At 37.2% G+C, this 13,745-nt stretch overlaps 1 protein-coding gene across 1 annotated transcript in view; it reads left to right on the forward strand.

The window, feature by feature from the left end:
* The first annotated feature begins 219 nt into the window (after positions 1-219).
* Positions 220-13,745, forward strand: part of Mob3 (MOB kinase activator 3) — a 67,456-nt gene continuing 53,930 nt past the window's right edge. The window contains exons 1-3 of the mRNA XM_090369166.1: positions 220-262; positions 4,745-4,779; positions 6,746-6,896. Of these exons, the coding sequence (XP_090225292.1) occupies positions 220-262; positions 4,745-4,779; positions 6,746-6,896 (229 nt within the window). The remainder of the gene's footprint in view (positions 263-4,744; positions 4,780-6,745; positions 6,897-13,745) is intronic.

Below are 13,745 nucleotides of genomic sequence, written 5' to 3' on the forward strand. Positions count from 1 at the left end.
GGGGGGGAAATAGATAGAAGAATAGGGACGATAGAGTAGGCATCCCCAAAGAGGGCAGTGGAGACGAGCCCACCAGGCGAAGTATAGGGGGTAGGCAGGGAGGAGAGGAGACAGAGATCCGTCTCCTCCCTCCCCTGCCTGGGGATGGGGTTTTAAAGGGAACCAGGTTAGAGTACCCAGTTCAGATTGCCAATGGCATGTTAGCAGCAAAGCTGCAGAATGTCTTTGTCGGTGTCATGTTCAACAAGCTGTGTCGAATCCGGTATGAAGGTCAAGCTGCTCATCCCGCTCTGGGGGTGGGATATGTTAGCTGGCAGTGGAGAACCCACCAGGTGAGGGGGTGGGAGAGACACACATTTACTTCATTCATAATCTGCATTCTCACTCTACTTGCATTCTTTTTTTTTTATTATTATTCTTTTTTTATTTAATACTTTTATTAAATATTTTAATTATTTTTAATTATTATTTAATTTTTTTAATACTTTTTTCTTATTTTATAATTTTTTTTCCAAGTTTTTTTTATATATATATATATATATATATATATAAATATATATATATATATATTTATTATTTTTTTTTTTTTCACTCAACTCATTCTTTTTCTCACACACCAGGAGGGGGATGCAATGATGTGTAGTTTAAATTTAAATACTAATTAAAACTAGGGTTAGTGTGTACTTAACTGTAGCATTTATGGTTTGTGTTCTTTTTCTCACACGCTTACACTTTTATTCATTCTTCTAGCTCTCATCTCATTTATTCAACTCTTACTTTCTGCACTGCACTCTCTGGGCACCTGCACACGCTTCTTGATTAGACCGGGGTTCGAGCCCGTCACCACCAAATACGGAGGATGTGGAAAGGTCAGGGAATGACCACCGCATATTCCCGGAGCAATATGGCCTTAGTTGCTAATGCTCCTAAAAACCAAATAACAACAACAACAACTCTGGGCACTTCAACTTACTGTTATTCTTCAGTTGTGGTGCAGGCCTAGCCTCAATTTTTTTTTTTTTTTTTTGCAGGCCAGGGGAGAATGCAGTGATAGTGTTTATGTGGTTAGTAAATGTTTGTTAGTACTGTATATATAAAGTAATGTAAGTTATTTTTAACTTTGTATTCTTTTGGCCAATTACATTTGCTCTTCCATTCATTCCCATTCACTCTCTCTTTCCCTCATGATAGGTCACTCTTTCTTTCACCAAAACTGCCATTTATTCCCTTTTACCATAATTCCTAGTTCACTCAGTGCCCAGCCTATTCATTCTATCATTCATTCTCATTCATTCATTCTTCTTTCAGGCGCCTCCGTAGCCAGGTGGGAAGGAGCAGCAGTGCATAGCACACGCTTCTTGATTAGACCGGGGTTCGAGCCTGTTACCACCAAATACGGAGGATGCGGAAAGGTCAGGGAATGACCACTGCATATCCCGGAGCAATATGGCCTTAGCTGCTAATGCTCCTAAAAACCAAATAACAAACAAACAACAACATTCTTCTTTCATTCTACATTGCATCCCTTTGCTGCTAGCTTACTGATATTTTTCAGTTAATCTGTTCCTGGCTGCCTATACATCTCCCTTCCCTACATGGTTACTTATTTGGTGTGGGGCTCCTACACATGGCAGGGTAGTCCTGGGGAGTTTTGTTATGTCAGGTTTCTGTCAGAGCACGGAATACTGCTATCCTAACATTTTTTTACGTCATCGTCTGGGCGTGGTGGGAAACTTGGGCAATTTTACTATTGATTATTGTTTAATTGCTGGGGGACTGAATTTCCATTCTTTGGATTGCTCTGTGCATTTCGAATACTTTCTGTGTGAAAGATGTAAAAGCTTTATAATTTTGCTCTTCTATGATGAACAGATGTTCTCCCCTGGGGGAAGGGGAGAAGAACATCTGTGCTATTAGCTCTGGTCTGGGGATGTCATATATTATACATTCATATAGAATGTGTGCCCAGTCTTCACTTTCGCCACAGGTGCAGTTTGGGTCATCAGTCAGGCCTAAGGAGGTTAGTTTCGCCTTTAGGGAACCGTGACCTGTCAATATAAACATTAACCACCAGTTAAACAAAAATTTAAAAATGGTAAGAAGTATAATAATTCTGATGAGCATAAATGAACAGTTGCACAGACAAATAAAATGGGCCTATAGTAAATCAAGACTGCCTTGTAATGGGAGTGATTTCAAATATTGACTGAAACTTGTAGGCTGGGCACTCACACAATAACAATATTTACTGGATTTACAGAATAACTGCTTTCCACACCATCATGGACAAGCTAGTCTGTAATCAAGTCACAAAGATGGTTAGGCCAGCAAAGGCAGATTATGAGAAACCTTTGGCAAAGGATGCAAAGAAAAACAGCAAAGACTTAATTACTTATAAACTCTAGAAGGAAGGGGATAAATCAGATTCGTCCACTTGATATCGATGGCTCGATGATCCTGCTGAGGTAGCTGACAAACTGAATGAGTATTTTGCATCTACATTCACAATGAGGAAGTCTGTAGAGACTTCCTCATGTGTGAATATAGCTTATCAAACTATATCAGGGGGCTAAATGATTTTGTAATAATTTTGTACTCTAGGTAGTGGGGAATGAAAAGGACTTGGGGTTAATTGTGCAGTCAGATATGAAGTTTTTTAGCAGTACAGACAGGCTGCAAGAGTAGCACGTGGTGTCTTGTCAGTGATATGCAGGAATTTTGCTAGGAGGGATAGGGAGGTGATTGTCCACTCATATAAGGTAATGGTCAGGTCACACCTTGATTACTGCGTACAGATCTGAAGGCCTCATTTTAGGAAATGTAGAGTTGCTAGAACGAGTACAGATAAGGGCAGCAAGTTTGGTGAGGGGAACAAAGGGTTGCTGTTACTAAGAAACGCTTAAGTTGTGCAAATTGCAGCATCTAGAGACGAGGCACCTGCGAGGTGATCTGATTGAGGTGTATAAGGCCTTGAATGGTTTGGGCAAGCTCAATGCTGATGGGATCTTTCTCTTGCTCAGATTACTCACCTGAGGTGGACATAAATTCAAATTGAGGAAAGACAATTGTAGAATAGATGTGTGGAAATTTGCCTTTAGCCAGTGGGTTGTTGATGTTGGAACAAACTTCTATCTGTCATTGTGGAAGTTGACAGTTTAAATAAATTCAAGGTAGAACTAGAGATGTGTTTGAAGTGAATAGATGGGTGAAGTGGGAAGTTTTTTTTTTTTTTTTTGGCTGATTCAAGAAAGCTTGCTGCATCATATGCCTCTGCTAATGTTAATGTTAGAGAAGCATTGAGAGAATGTAATACTCCTGATCTGATTATCAGTAGTGAATCTTCTTGCATTAAGAATTTGCAAATAAAGAAACCACTGTGTGGCAATGATCACAGTTTATCGATGTATGATTTACTTTAAAGATGTAACAGCTGCAAGGGCTCATGGAAGTGGTTTTGCTTTCATAAAAGGTGACCACAATGATCTGAGACAGATTCAAAATCTATTCAGTAGGACCAAATGATGATTTTATGGGCATCAAATTTTAAATATGAAGGAGTCATAGAGGCTACTGGGCTTTTTATACCAACCAAGTGATGCTGTTCAAGGTGTAGACCTAAAATGGATATCAGGCAGCCTGATAAGACTGGTGGCAGAGAAGAAAAATGCATGACATGCTCATAAATTATGTGGAGATACAGAAACTTGGAGTAGGTTTAAACTATTCTTCAGTCAAGTCACAAAGTGGGTTAGACTAGCTAAAACACACCACAAAAAGTCTCTGACAAACAACGAAAAGTAGCAAATAACTCATTATTTATGTAAACACTAGAAGAAAGGATTGAGTCACATTGTTCTGCTAGGTATGAATTGTATAACTGTTGATGATCCAGCTCAGGTTGCTGACAATCTGAATAGGTATTTTGTATCTATATTCGCATATGTAGAACTTTTAGGGATGAGGATGCCAGATCAGCTGCATTCAGTAGTATTTAATAGGCTATAACATAAAACTGAACCACTGCACTTATTATGTGAGCACACACTGCCACTGGGCAACAGAGGTGGTTCACTTGTGTAACAGTCAGGATAATCAAATTACAGGGATTTAAATGATTTTGTGATAAGCAAGAGGAAGGTGGAAGAGAAACTGTTGAAGGTTAAACATAAATGTGGCACCTGGGGCAGATGGGATGTATTCAGTTATATTGAGAGACAGGCAGCATATGAGGTCAGCAAACTTTTAGCCATAATTAGGGGAGGTTCCTGTGAACTGGATGTATGTGAATGGATCCTCGTTCACAAACAGAAATTTAAAGGGTGAGGTGAGCAGTTACGGGTCTGTAGTAGCCGAGTGGGCAGGAGCGGGAGTGCAGTAGCACACGCTCTTTGAGTAAACCGGGGTTCAAGCCCCTGACTGCTGAATACAGTCGATCTGCCAACCCGCACTGGACCAGCGTGGCAGATTATGGTCCATTTCCCTCAGCATGAATTGTTGAGGAGGCTTCCATCCTGCAGTGGGTTGATAATGGCTACACTTTACTTTTTTTTAAGCTTGACCTCCTTCCATCCTCCTTCCTGAGGAGGCTTCCATCTGCAGTGGGTTGATAATGGCTACACTTTACTTTTTTTTAAGCTTGACCTCTGTTCCATGGAAAATAATGGAGTCACTGTTTAAAGAAGTAATTGCCGCATGGATTTTATTTATTTATTTATTTATTTTTAACATATAATATACACAACAGGCATTCGCCCAGTTCAAGTGTATAACAGAGTAAAGGTTGTACAAACATAAAAATAAATGGTAGACTAATATACTTTGTACAATGGAAACGGGAAAAGTTCAATTCACAAAAATAAAAAGATATTCATGACGTCAAGTCCAGCGCTATGTAAACTCGCAGAAAGCAGTTTGTTGCAGGAGACATCATCACACACACACGAATTAATAAGGACATCTTTAGCCCAGAACTCATCCGTCAATCGGTCAACTTACTCCAAATAGTTCTGTGAAATTGTTTCTTGTTCACAGCCATATCCAAATCAAACTTGTTCATGAGTGCCAATGTTCTTTTGAAGAAGGAGTTCCTGGATATCTCTAATCTAGAGTTACCGATGTGGAAAGTAGTCTTCTGTCTAGTAGCCACCGCTGGAGCGTGAAGGTCAATATGGCATAGAAGATCCGGCAGGTAAGTTGATCCAGCGAAGATGTGGTACAACAGTTTTAAATCAAGAACAGTTCACCGAGTTTCCAGAGATTGAAGCTTGAAGTAGGAACAGAGATTCCGGTAGAAGATTCTGTGGTAAAACATGGGGTTACGTCTGGAAAGATAGTGGATAAATTTCATCTGGAGCGATTCTATTTGCTGTATCAAGTATGCATAGTGTGGGTTCCATATAGGAGAAGCAAACTCCACTATAGGGAGTATAGTTGTCTTAAATAGGAGCACAGAGAACTGAGGATCTTGAAATCTGTACGTCTGCCGTTTAATGAAGCCAATTTGTTTTTTCGCTTGGTTTAATATATTCCTAACGTGTTTTTCAAACCCACATGTAGCGGTAAAAGTAACTCCCAGATCTTTAACTTCGTCAACTCTGGAAATCGGCATCTCCTTGATGTAATATTCATTAACTAAAGCCTTAGTTTTCCTCATAGCGGCAAAGGAAATAGAGCTGCACTTCATAGTATTAACCTCCAAACCGTTCAAAGCAACCCAATCAGCAAAAAGAGTTGAGAGCAGTCTGAAGGTTAACTGCATCATCTTGACTGCAGATAGGTGAATATAGTTTCACATCATCGGCAAACATTAGTATCTTGATACCACCTCTCTCAGCAAATTGCGGTAGATCGTTGATAAAGATGGTGAATAAAAGAGGCCCAAGAGATGATCCCTGTGGTACTCCTCGATGGAAAAAATTCCCTTGAGACTTCCTGTCCGATGATCACTGTATGTTTTCGATATGAGATATAACTCATCAACCAGGATAATAAAGGGTCAAGTATTCCATAGTGGCTTAGTTTTTGAGCAAGTTGATTATGTGGGACACTGTCGAAAGCCTTAGTAAGGTCTGTGTAGATCACATCAACCTGTCCCCCGCGATCGACGGTGTCTAGAACCTGTTGCCAGATGGTGAGAAGATTAGTGGTAGCTGATCGGCCCCTGGTGAAGCCATGTTGGCAGTCGCTGATGAAGTGATTAAAATATTCCATTAATCGGTGGTGAATGACAGTGTCCAGAATTTTTGATTTTAATCAAAATCATGATTGTACTCTGTCTGAAAAGATGTATCTTTGTATCCCTCCCCATATTTATTTTTTGTTCTAAATTTGTATTTTCCTATATACATAAAAGTAAAAAAAAGTAAATTTTTTTAAAAGTAAAAAAATAATAATAAAAAATTAAAAACTCACTAATGGGAGCATTCATAGTTGTGTTCTGCAGCATCAGATTACTTGGTGTTCTCCTTTACTATATGTTTGCAATGTGTATGAATAATTACTTCCCACTGACAAATAAAATAAAATAAAATAAATGCAAAGCTTACTGCACAGTAAAAAAAAAAAATGGTAATATTACAAAAATGTTTTTTTTTTTTTAATGTAAACACCTTTTTCTCTTTAGCTCTATAAATTGCCACGTTATCCTCTTCTTAAATAGGAATTTAGAAGAGGATAACAATGGAGAAAGCATTACAGCCTTTAAAGTTAAGGTATTATGATGATAACTTTGTTTTTTAATATACAGACCTTTCGTCCAAAAAAAAAGTTTGAACGTGGAACTCTTCGCTATTCGCTTCATAAACAAGCCCAGGCATCACTTAATTCAGGCATCAACTTACGAGAAACTGTCAGGTTGCCAGTAGGAGAAGATCTTCATGATTGGCTAGCAGTTCATGGTAGGCTATTTGAGATATGATTTGCATGGTTAATATGTGTAGAAGTAATTTTTGTTGTTCAACTTTATTTTTATATATTTTATTTTTTTTTTATGAGCACTCCAAGTACAAGAGGTAATAAGACTCATAGTACTTAGTACCATGCATGGGATTGAGAAGATGAAAGAAAATACTTGTTGACATTAGACTATTTTGGTTTCATGTACATTGGAACTTTTATTATTTATGCTGATTACTGTATTTTCTGGACACTGAGATACACTCCATATCTTAGAAGGCAAATTTTTGGAAAAATATTTTATTTCATATATTTGAAGCACAGACTGGGAAGTGTGATTGCTAAACAAAGTGTCAGTGTAGAACAAAGCTTTTATTCACCAACAATTCATCATTTCTGTCATGCTCGTCATTACTAATGTTATGGTCTGAACTTTTACTTTATTTAAAGAATTGGCTACTCTTGTGTTTCACTAACTTTCACAAATTTTTCACCTGTCCACACATGTGAAAAAGTCAACCTGGAAACCTGGAAGTTTGACTGTTGGAGATTGCTGGATAGTACCGTTATTGGTTTTGGAGGTTCCAGTGCATGTGAAACAGCAGCTGAGGAAATATTCAGTTGAACTGTGATTTTTGAAGTTTATAGTTGTGCCGTCCAGACTATTGAATATTATTGTTGTTTTATTATATATATATATTTTATTATTATTATTTTTTTTTTCCCTGCTGGCTCCCTGGTATGGGCAACCCGGGGCGCGGGATTGCTGGCACTCACTGGTATTGCACTACCTCCAGTGGGTGCGGGATTTCAAGTGCGAATAGCGCTACAGTAAAATCAGACTCAGGTAATTTAACATACTTTTTAAGGACTGCTTTGTAAAGACTATATATTCCCAAGTTCTCAAGGTAGATTTGGGCTTATACCTAGGAGCTACCCTGAATAAGAACACACTTGCACACACACACGAGAGTTTAATGTTTGTCAGAGCATATAATTATATGTAAATATATCTTGTATATAAATCATGTATATACTTTTATGTACATAATGTTGAGACTATATTAATAAATGGAATGAAGAATGTACTTTTACTAGCCACAGCAAGAGATAAAAACATCACTGCATACTGCAGGCACTAGTATACTTTCAGACCATAAGAAAAAACAGAGGAATTTTAGGATAATTTTCCAGGAAAGCAAAAGTTCATCATATGGCCTAGAAGATACAGTAATTTGGTTAACTACAGTTAATCAAAAAATATAATTTATTCACAGGAAATGCACAGTTTTTATACAATACAAATACAGGAACTCCCCGACTTACGTAGTACTCGACTTATGGAAATCCTACTTTACGTAAGTTTTTGCCAGCTAGTGCAAACATATTCCGCATCCTGTAGGAATAAATGGAGGTATCGTGAAAATATCGTAATGTGAACCCAATAACACTGGTTTTTTTATTTTTATTATTTTTTTATTCTTTCCAAGTCCTTGGAAGTTGAAAATTTCACTATACAGTCAGTCCTCGTATAACACGTTTACACTACACGAATTCGATCATACACGATTTATAAATAGGGAAACGATATCTTATATAACACGAACCGAATTCGCTTATGCACGATTCGCCTTTGTGTTTACAAGAAATGGCAGTCGAACGCAGAATCACCCCAACCGAACGCAACACGATAGGAATGAAGAGAAGATTCTGAAAATGTATTTATGTTTTTTATATCAGTGAAGGGGAAACACATTTCGCCATAATAACGTAAAAACCAACACAATTCCAGCTATTGGTATAATCGCAAATGCAATTAGATCGAGTTTACTACCAGTTTATAACAGATTCCACTAGCAGCAACGCAACTGGAAATTTTTTTATTGTTTTATGCTAACCCCTAGAAATGTGCTTTAGTAAAATGTGAAGTGTTAATAGTGTATCTCTGCCTTTACGGTGTTGTTTATTCAGTTGCTACACGCATGCAGCTTTGTTTATGTGTATCAAGCGTGCCTCCCCATTTTGTAATTGTGCTTTATTCCCTAAAAATGAGTAAAATACTTAAAAGGTGTGAAAAGGAAGCGTCCTGGTGAAGACACTGCAGATTCAGAGAGAAAAAGAAAAGCAATATCGATAAACAGAGGCAGACTGGGTCAAAAATTCTTACCCGGAAAATTTATAGTGACCTCATACTATGGGGTATGGCCAAAATCACACTGGCCTCCGGCCCACCGGGTTTCCCAAGTAAGGCTTATGGAGTCCGCCTCTGTCGATAGAGAAAAAATATGAAATTGTGAAACGCTTTGAGCGAAATGAAAGACTATGTGATATTGCAAGTGCTACAGACCTAAATGAGGCAACGCCGAGAATTACAAAGAATGCAGAGAAAATAAAAACAACTTTCATAGCAGAAACAACTCAAAGTGTAATTAAAACCCATTAGATTAAGACACAAAGAATTGGAAGAGATGGAACGGCTGTCATCTGTTTGGATAGAAAATCAAAAAAAAACCAAGTTTGCTTACGATAGAAGCAAAAGCAGTAGCAATATTTTATTACGACTATTTATTGTGTTTGGTAATGTTTTGGTTACAAGTGTGTGTTCAGTCTTGGGTGGTTGGCACCTAACCCTATTTTTCCCGTAGGGCCTGTTGCTTATATTGCACGATTTTGCATTGCACGAGGGGGTTTCTAGGAACACAACTATCGTGCTATACGAGGACTGACTGTATTACTATTTATCTCTCTAAAAGGTCATATTTATAATGGAAATTGCACTACCCTTTCATTGTTATCATATGTTCCCATTATAAGAATCAATTTTGAACGCCTTTGTGATATTTTTTTTAAAGCACGTTTCTGGAGGTCATGATCAAAAAACAATAAAAACATTGGCAATTTCTGGTTTATTGGACTTTTCTGTTAGTGCATCTAATTATAAACGGGTAGTAAACTCGATCTTATTGTATTTGTGATAATACCAATTACTGGAATTCTGTGGGTTTTTACGTTAGATATTATGGCGAAATGAGTTCCCCTTCACTGAAATCTTCAATCATATAAAAAACATAAATAAATAAACAGAATCTTCTCTTCATTCCAATTTACTTATTACAATGGTGAAGGGAATGGGACCAACCGAAAGTGCAAGTGGCGGCAGTGCTAGGAAACAAAACAAAACAAAATTGATTTATAAATGAAGATGATTAAATAACTGCAATTGCGTGGGTTTTCACACTATTATGGTGAAATTGTGTTCCCCTTCACCGAAATCTTCAATCATATAAAAAACAAATTTTCAGAAATTTTCCTTCATTCCTATTTAAATATTACAATGATGAAGGAAAAGCGACCAACGAAAACTGCAAGTGGTGGTAGTGCCAGGAAACGAAACAAAATTCATTTAGAAATGAAGATGAAAATGATTAAGTATGAGGCAGGACAAAGTTTGTCCTATATTGCAAGGGAATTAGGTCTTGCTGCTTCAACAGTGAATACTATTTTATAGGACAGTGCATGTATAAAAGAACATGTCAAAGGATCAACGCACTTAAGGTCAACAGTGATCACAAAACAGCGTTCAGGTGCTATATCGAATATGGAACAGCTATTAACAATATGGATGGAAAATCAGATTCAGAAGCGAGTGCTCCTGAGTCTAATGGCCATTCAAGCAAAAGCAAGTATTTATAAAGATATTAAGGTTAAGTACGGCAAACCCCAACCCAAGTTCGTGGCAAGCAACAAGTGGTTTAATAGGTTCAAGAATCGCGCTGGTTTCCACAACGTTAAAGTATGTGGTGAAGTCGCCAGTGCCGATTCTGCAGCAGCAGCAGAGATATTTGTGATGTGTTGGAAAAAATTATAGATGAAGGAGGCTATTCAACGTAGCAAAATTTTAACGTCGACGAGACTGCTCTGTGTTGGAAAAAAATGCCGAATCGAACATACATTGCCAAAGAGGAAAATACAATGCCAGGTTTCAAGGTGTCAAAAGATGGGGACCACGCTCTTGCTTGGGGCTAATGCAGTGATTATGGATTGTGGCTAATGCATATTACAGATTAAAACTACTGCTTGTGTACCATTCTGGAAATTCTCGTGCATTTAAGGGCATCAATAAAGCTACCCTACCCATGCATTTCTGATCGAATCAGAGAGCATGGATAACAATATCTCTCTTTGAGGATTGGTTTAAATGCTGCTTCATTACTGAGATTGAAAAATATTGTAAAGACAACAATGTTCTTTTCACGATTTTGCTTCTATTAGGTAATGTTCCTGAACATCCTATGCATCTAGATGATTTCAGTTCGAACGTGAGCGTCATATCTCTACCACTAAACATGACTTCACTCATCCAACCTATGGATCAGGGTGTTATTTTGAATTTAAAAGCATACTATTTACGCACATTTGCTCAAGCATTGTCTGTAGTAGACGAGAAAAATTTTATGTTAAGAGACTTTTGGAAATCTTACAATATTTGCCACGCCATCTTAAATATTAATAAGGCCTGGTCGTATGGAAGAAAATATGCCCACGGCACGTAAAAGGCTACGAAGGATTTGAAAAAGATGAATCATATTAAGAGGTTACAGATAAGATTGTAAAGATTGCAGAACTACTTCAGTTGGAGGTTGATGCCAAAGACGTGGAGGAGTTAATAGAGGAAGAAAGTTAACAGAGGCGTGAATGATATGCTTGCTTGCTGCAAAGAAATCTGTGATGAAAAGAAAAAAGCCATGATCCATTAATATGTTCTTTTGTAAGGTTGAGCGGCTGACCCCTTCTAAATCTCCACGGCCCTCAACCTCTGCAGCGGCGTACTTATCAACTCAAGACATCAATTTTGGCAACGATGCTCGAGAGTTAAAACTTACTGATGTTATGCCTGTCTCCTCTCTTGTTTTGTAATTTTATAATTTTGAAATTTTTTTAAATTGCACACTTTTGTAATTTTTCCTGCACATGAAATAAAAAATTGAATAAATACAATATATAATTCTATTTACATGTTCGTTGAACATTTCTTTTTTTGATTCAATCAATTCAGCGAGCACAGTTGCGAGTGCTACACAAGCATGAGGGAAATTCCCCGACTTACATAGCATTCCGCGGAATGTAATCCTTACATAAGATGGGGAGTTCCTGTATGCATTATCAGTTGCAAAAGTTAATCAGTGTATTCGTGGGAAATGTATGATTTATGTGTACAGTGTTTGTGTGTGTGTCACTGTACACATAAATTGTACATGTGAGTAAATTAACTTACTGAGCTGCTACTTTAAAGAAAGCAATCATACAGGGTTTATAGATGAGAAATTTGCGAATTGTGGATCTATGGTCTATTTGTTTTATAAATACAAATAAATATTCTATTTATACTGGAGTATAAATAGGGTATGAGAAGTTTACAAAATAGATAATATGAGAACATCGCCTATTTAGCAGTCATATGGACTTGAACCACAGTCAACTGAGAATTGGGTATTAATGAACCCTCACTTTTGACCACTGGCTGCATCAGACCTTACTGTATCTTCAGATAATTGTTTTGCCTTGTATGGAAAACGAACATTGAACTGTCCATTAGCTTCTAAGAAAAAAAATAAAAAGTAATGCTGCCAAGGGCAAAAAATAGTTATATAAAAAAGAAGAGAAGAAATACGCCCACACATTAATAATCAAATGCACAGTTGATCAAGGCATGGATAATGACCATTCCACTATATTTTCATTTACTGAACTATGACTTCAGAGTATATTAATCACCCCAGCAGTAGTCCGTTATCCACATTAAGTGGAGACTGAACTGTTACCAGCATTTGATTAACTTACATTTTTTTTCCTTTTTTTTTTCATTATTTTAATTATGATATCACATACTCCGTAGTGAAAACTTGTTTTCCTTTTTATAAAAAAACTGTAAGAAATTGAAGAGGATATTTTATGTATTTGTAATGTACCTTTGTTTCTCACTGAAAAGCCAGTGAAAACTAAGCAGTCCACCAAGATTTTAAAAATGCACCATCATGTTTGAAGTAGTGAAGGCATTTTCCTAGAATGAACAAAAAAGAATATTGTAATAAGAATACGTTACAGGAGAAATTGTAAGATAAAAATCACCAAATCAGTTTATAATACAAGGTGGTTATAGTTAAACTGTATCACTTTGCTGCCTGCGGGCAGCAAAACCACGAATCACTGAAATTCATGGTTTGTCACATCCCAGAGGTGGAATTCAGAATAGACAGTGTTCAGACAATATGGAAATTAAAGGCACATACACAAAAAAAAAAATAAAATCAAAAAAGTGACACTAGGTTGTGCTTGGCACTACATTCAGCAGTATCCAAAGTAAATCTTATGGCATGACTAGTGTCACACACACATGTGACATACACAGATGCAATTAAGCAGATTTCACCACAGTTGCAAGAAAAGGTCAATATCACACAGTAAATGAATGATCTTGGCTATTAAATCAATATGGCATAGTAAATGAATGATCATTGTTCTTTTACCAAAACAACAGTACCGTGGCTGTATTTTTGGAGTATATCACAGTTTAAAAAAAGAAATAAACCTCTTCCCGAAATGGATTATGCAAAATGATGAGAAAATTTGAAGAAACGGGTGCTTTGCTTGTAGCTCCGAGCAGAGAACACTGCCAAATTGCAACAGCTTTTATTGCCAAAGTTGCAGTGGTCAGTAGTGGCACACAAAATGCACACCTGTCTACTAATATCTAGGTAGGTATTCCTTAGACAACATTCTGCAAAGTGCTTTGCATTTTGCAGAATGTAGCAGTAGTAGTAGTAGTAGTAGCAGTGGCATTTGATGCAAGA

The sequence above is a fragment of the Mastigoproctus giganteus genome, chromosome 1, assembly GCF_048544385.1.
Source record: "Mastigoproctus giganteus isolate SK-2022 chromosome 1, ASM4854438v1, whole genome shotgun sequence".
NCBI classification, from domain to species: Eukaryota; Metazoa; Arthropoda; class Arachnida; order Uropygi; family Thelyphonidae; genus Mastigoproctus; species Mastigoproctus giganteus.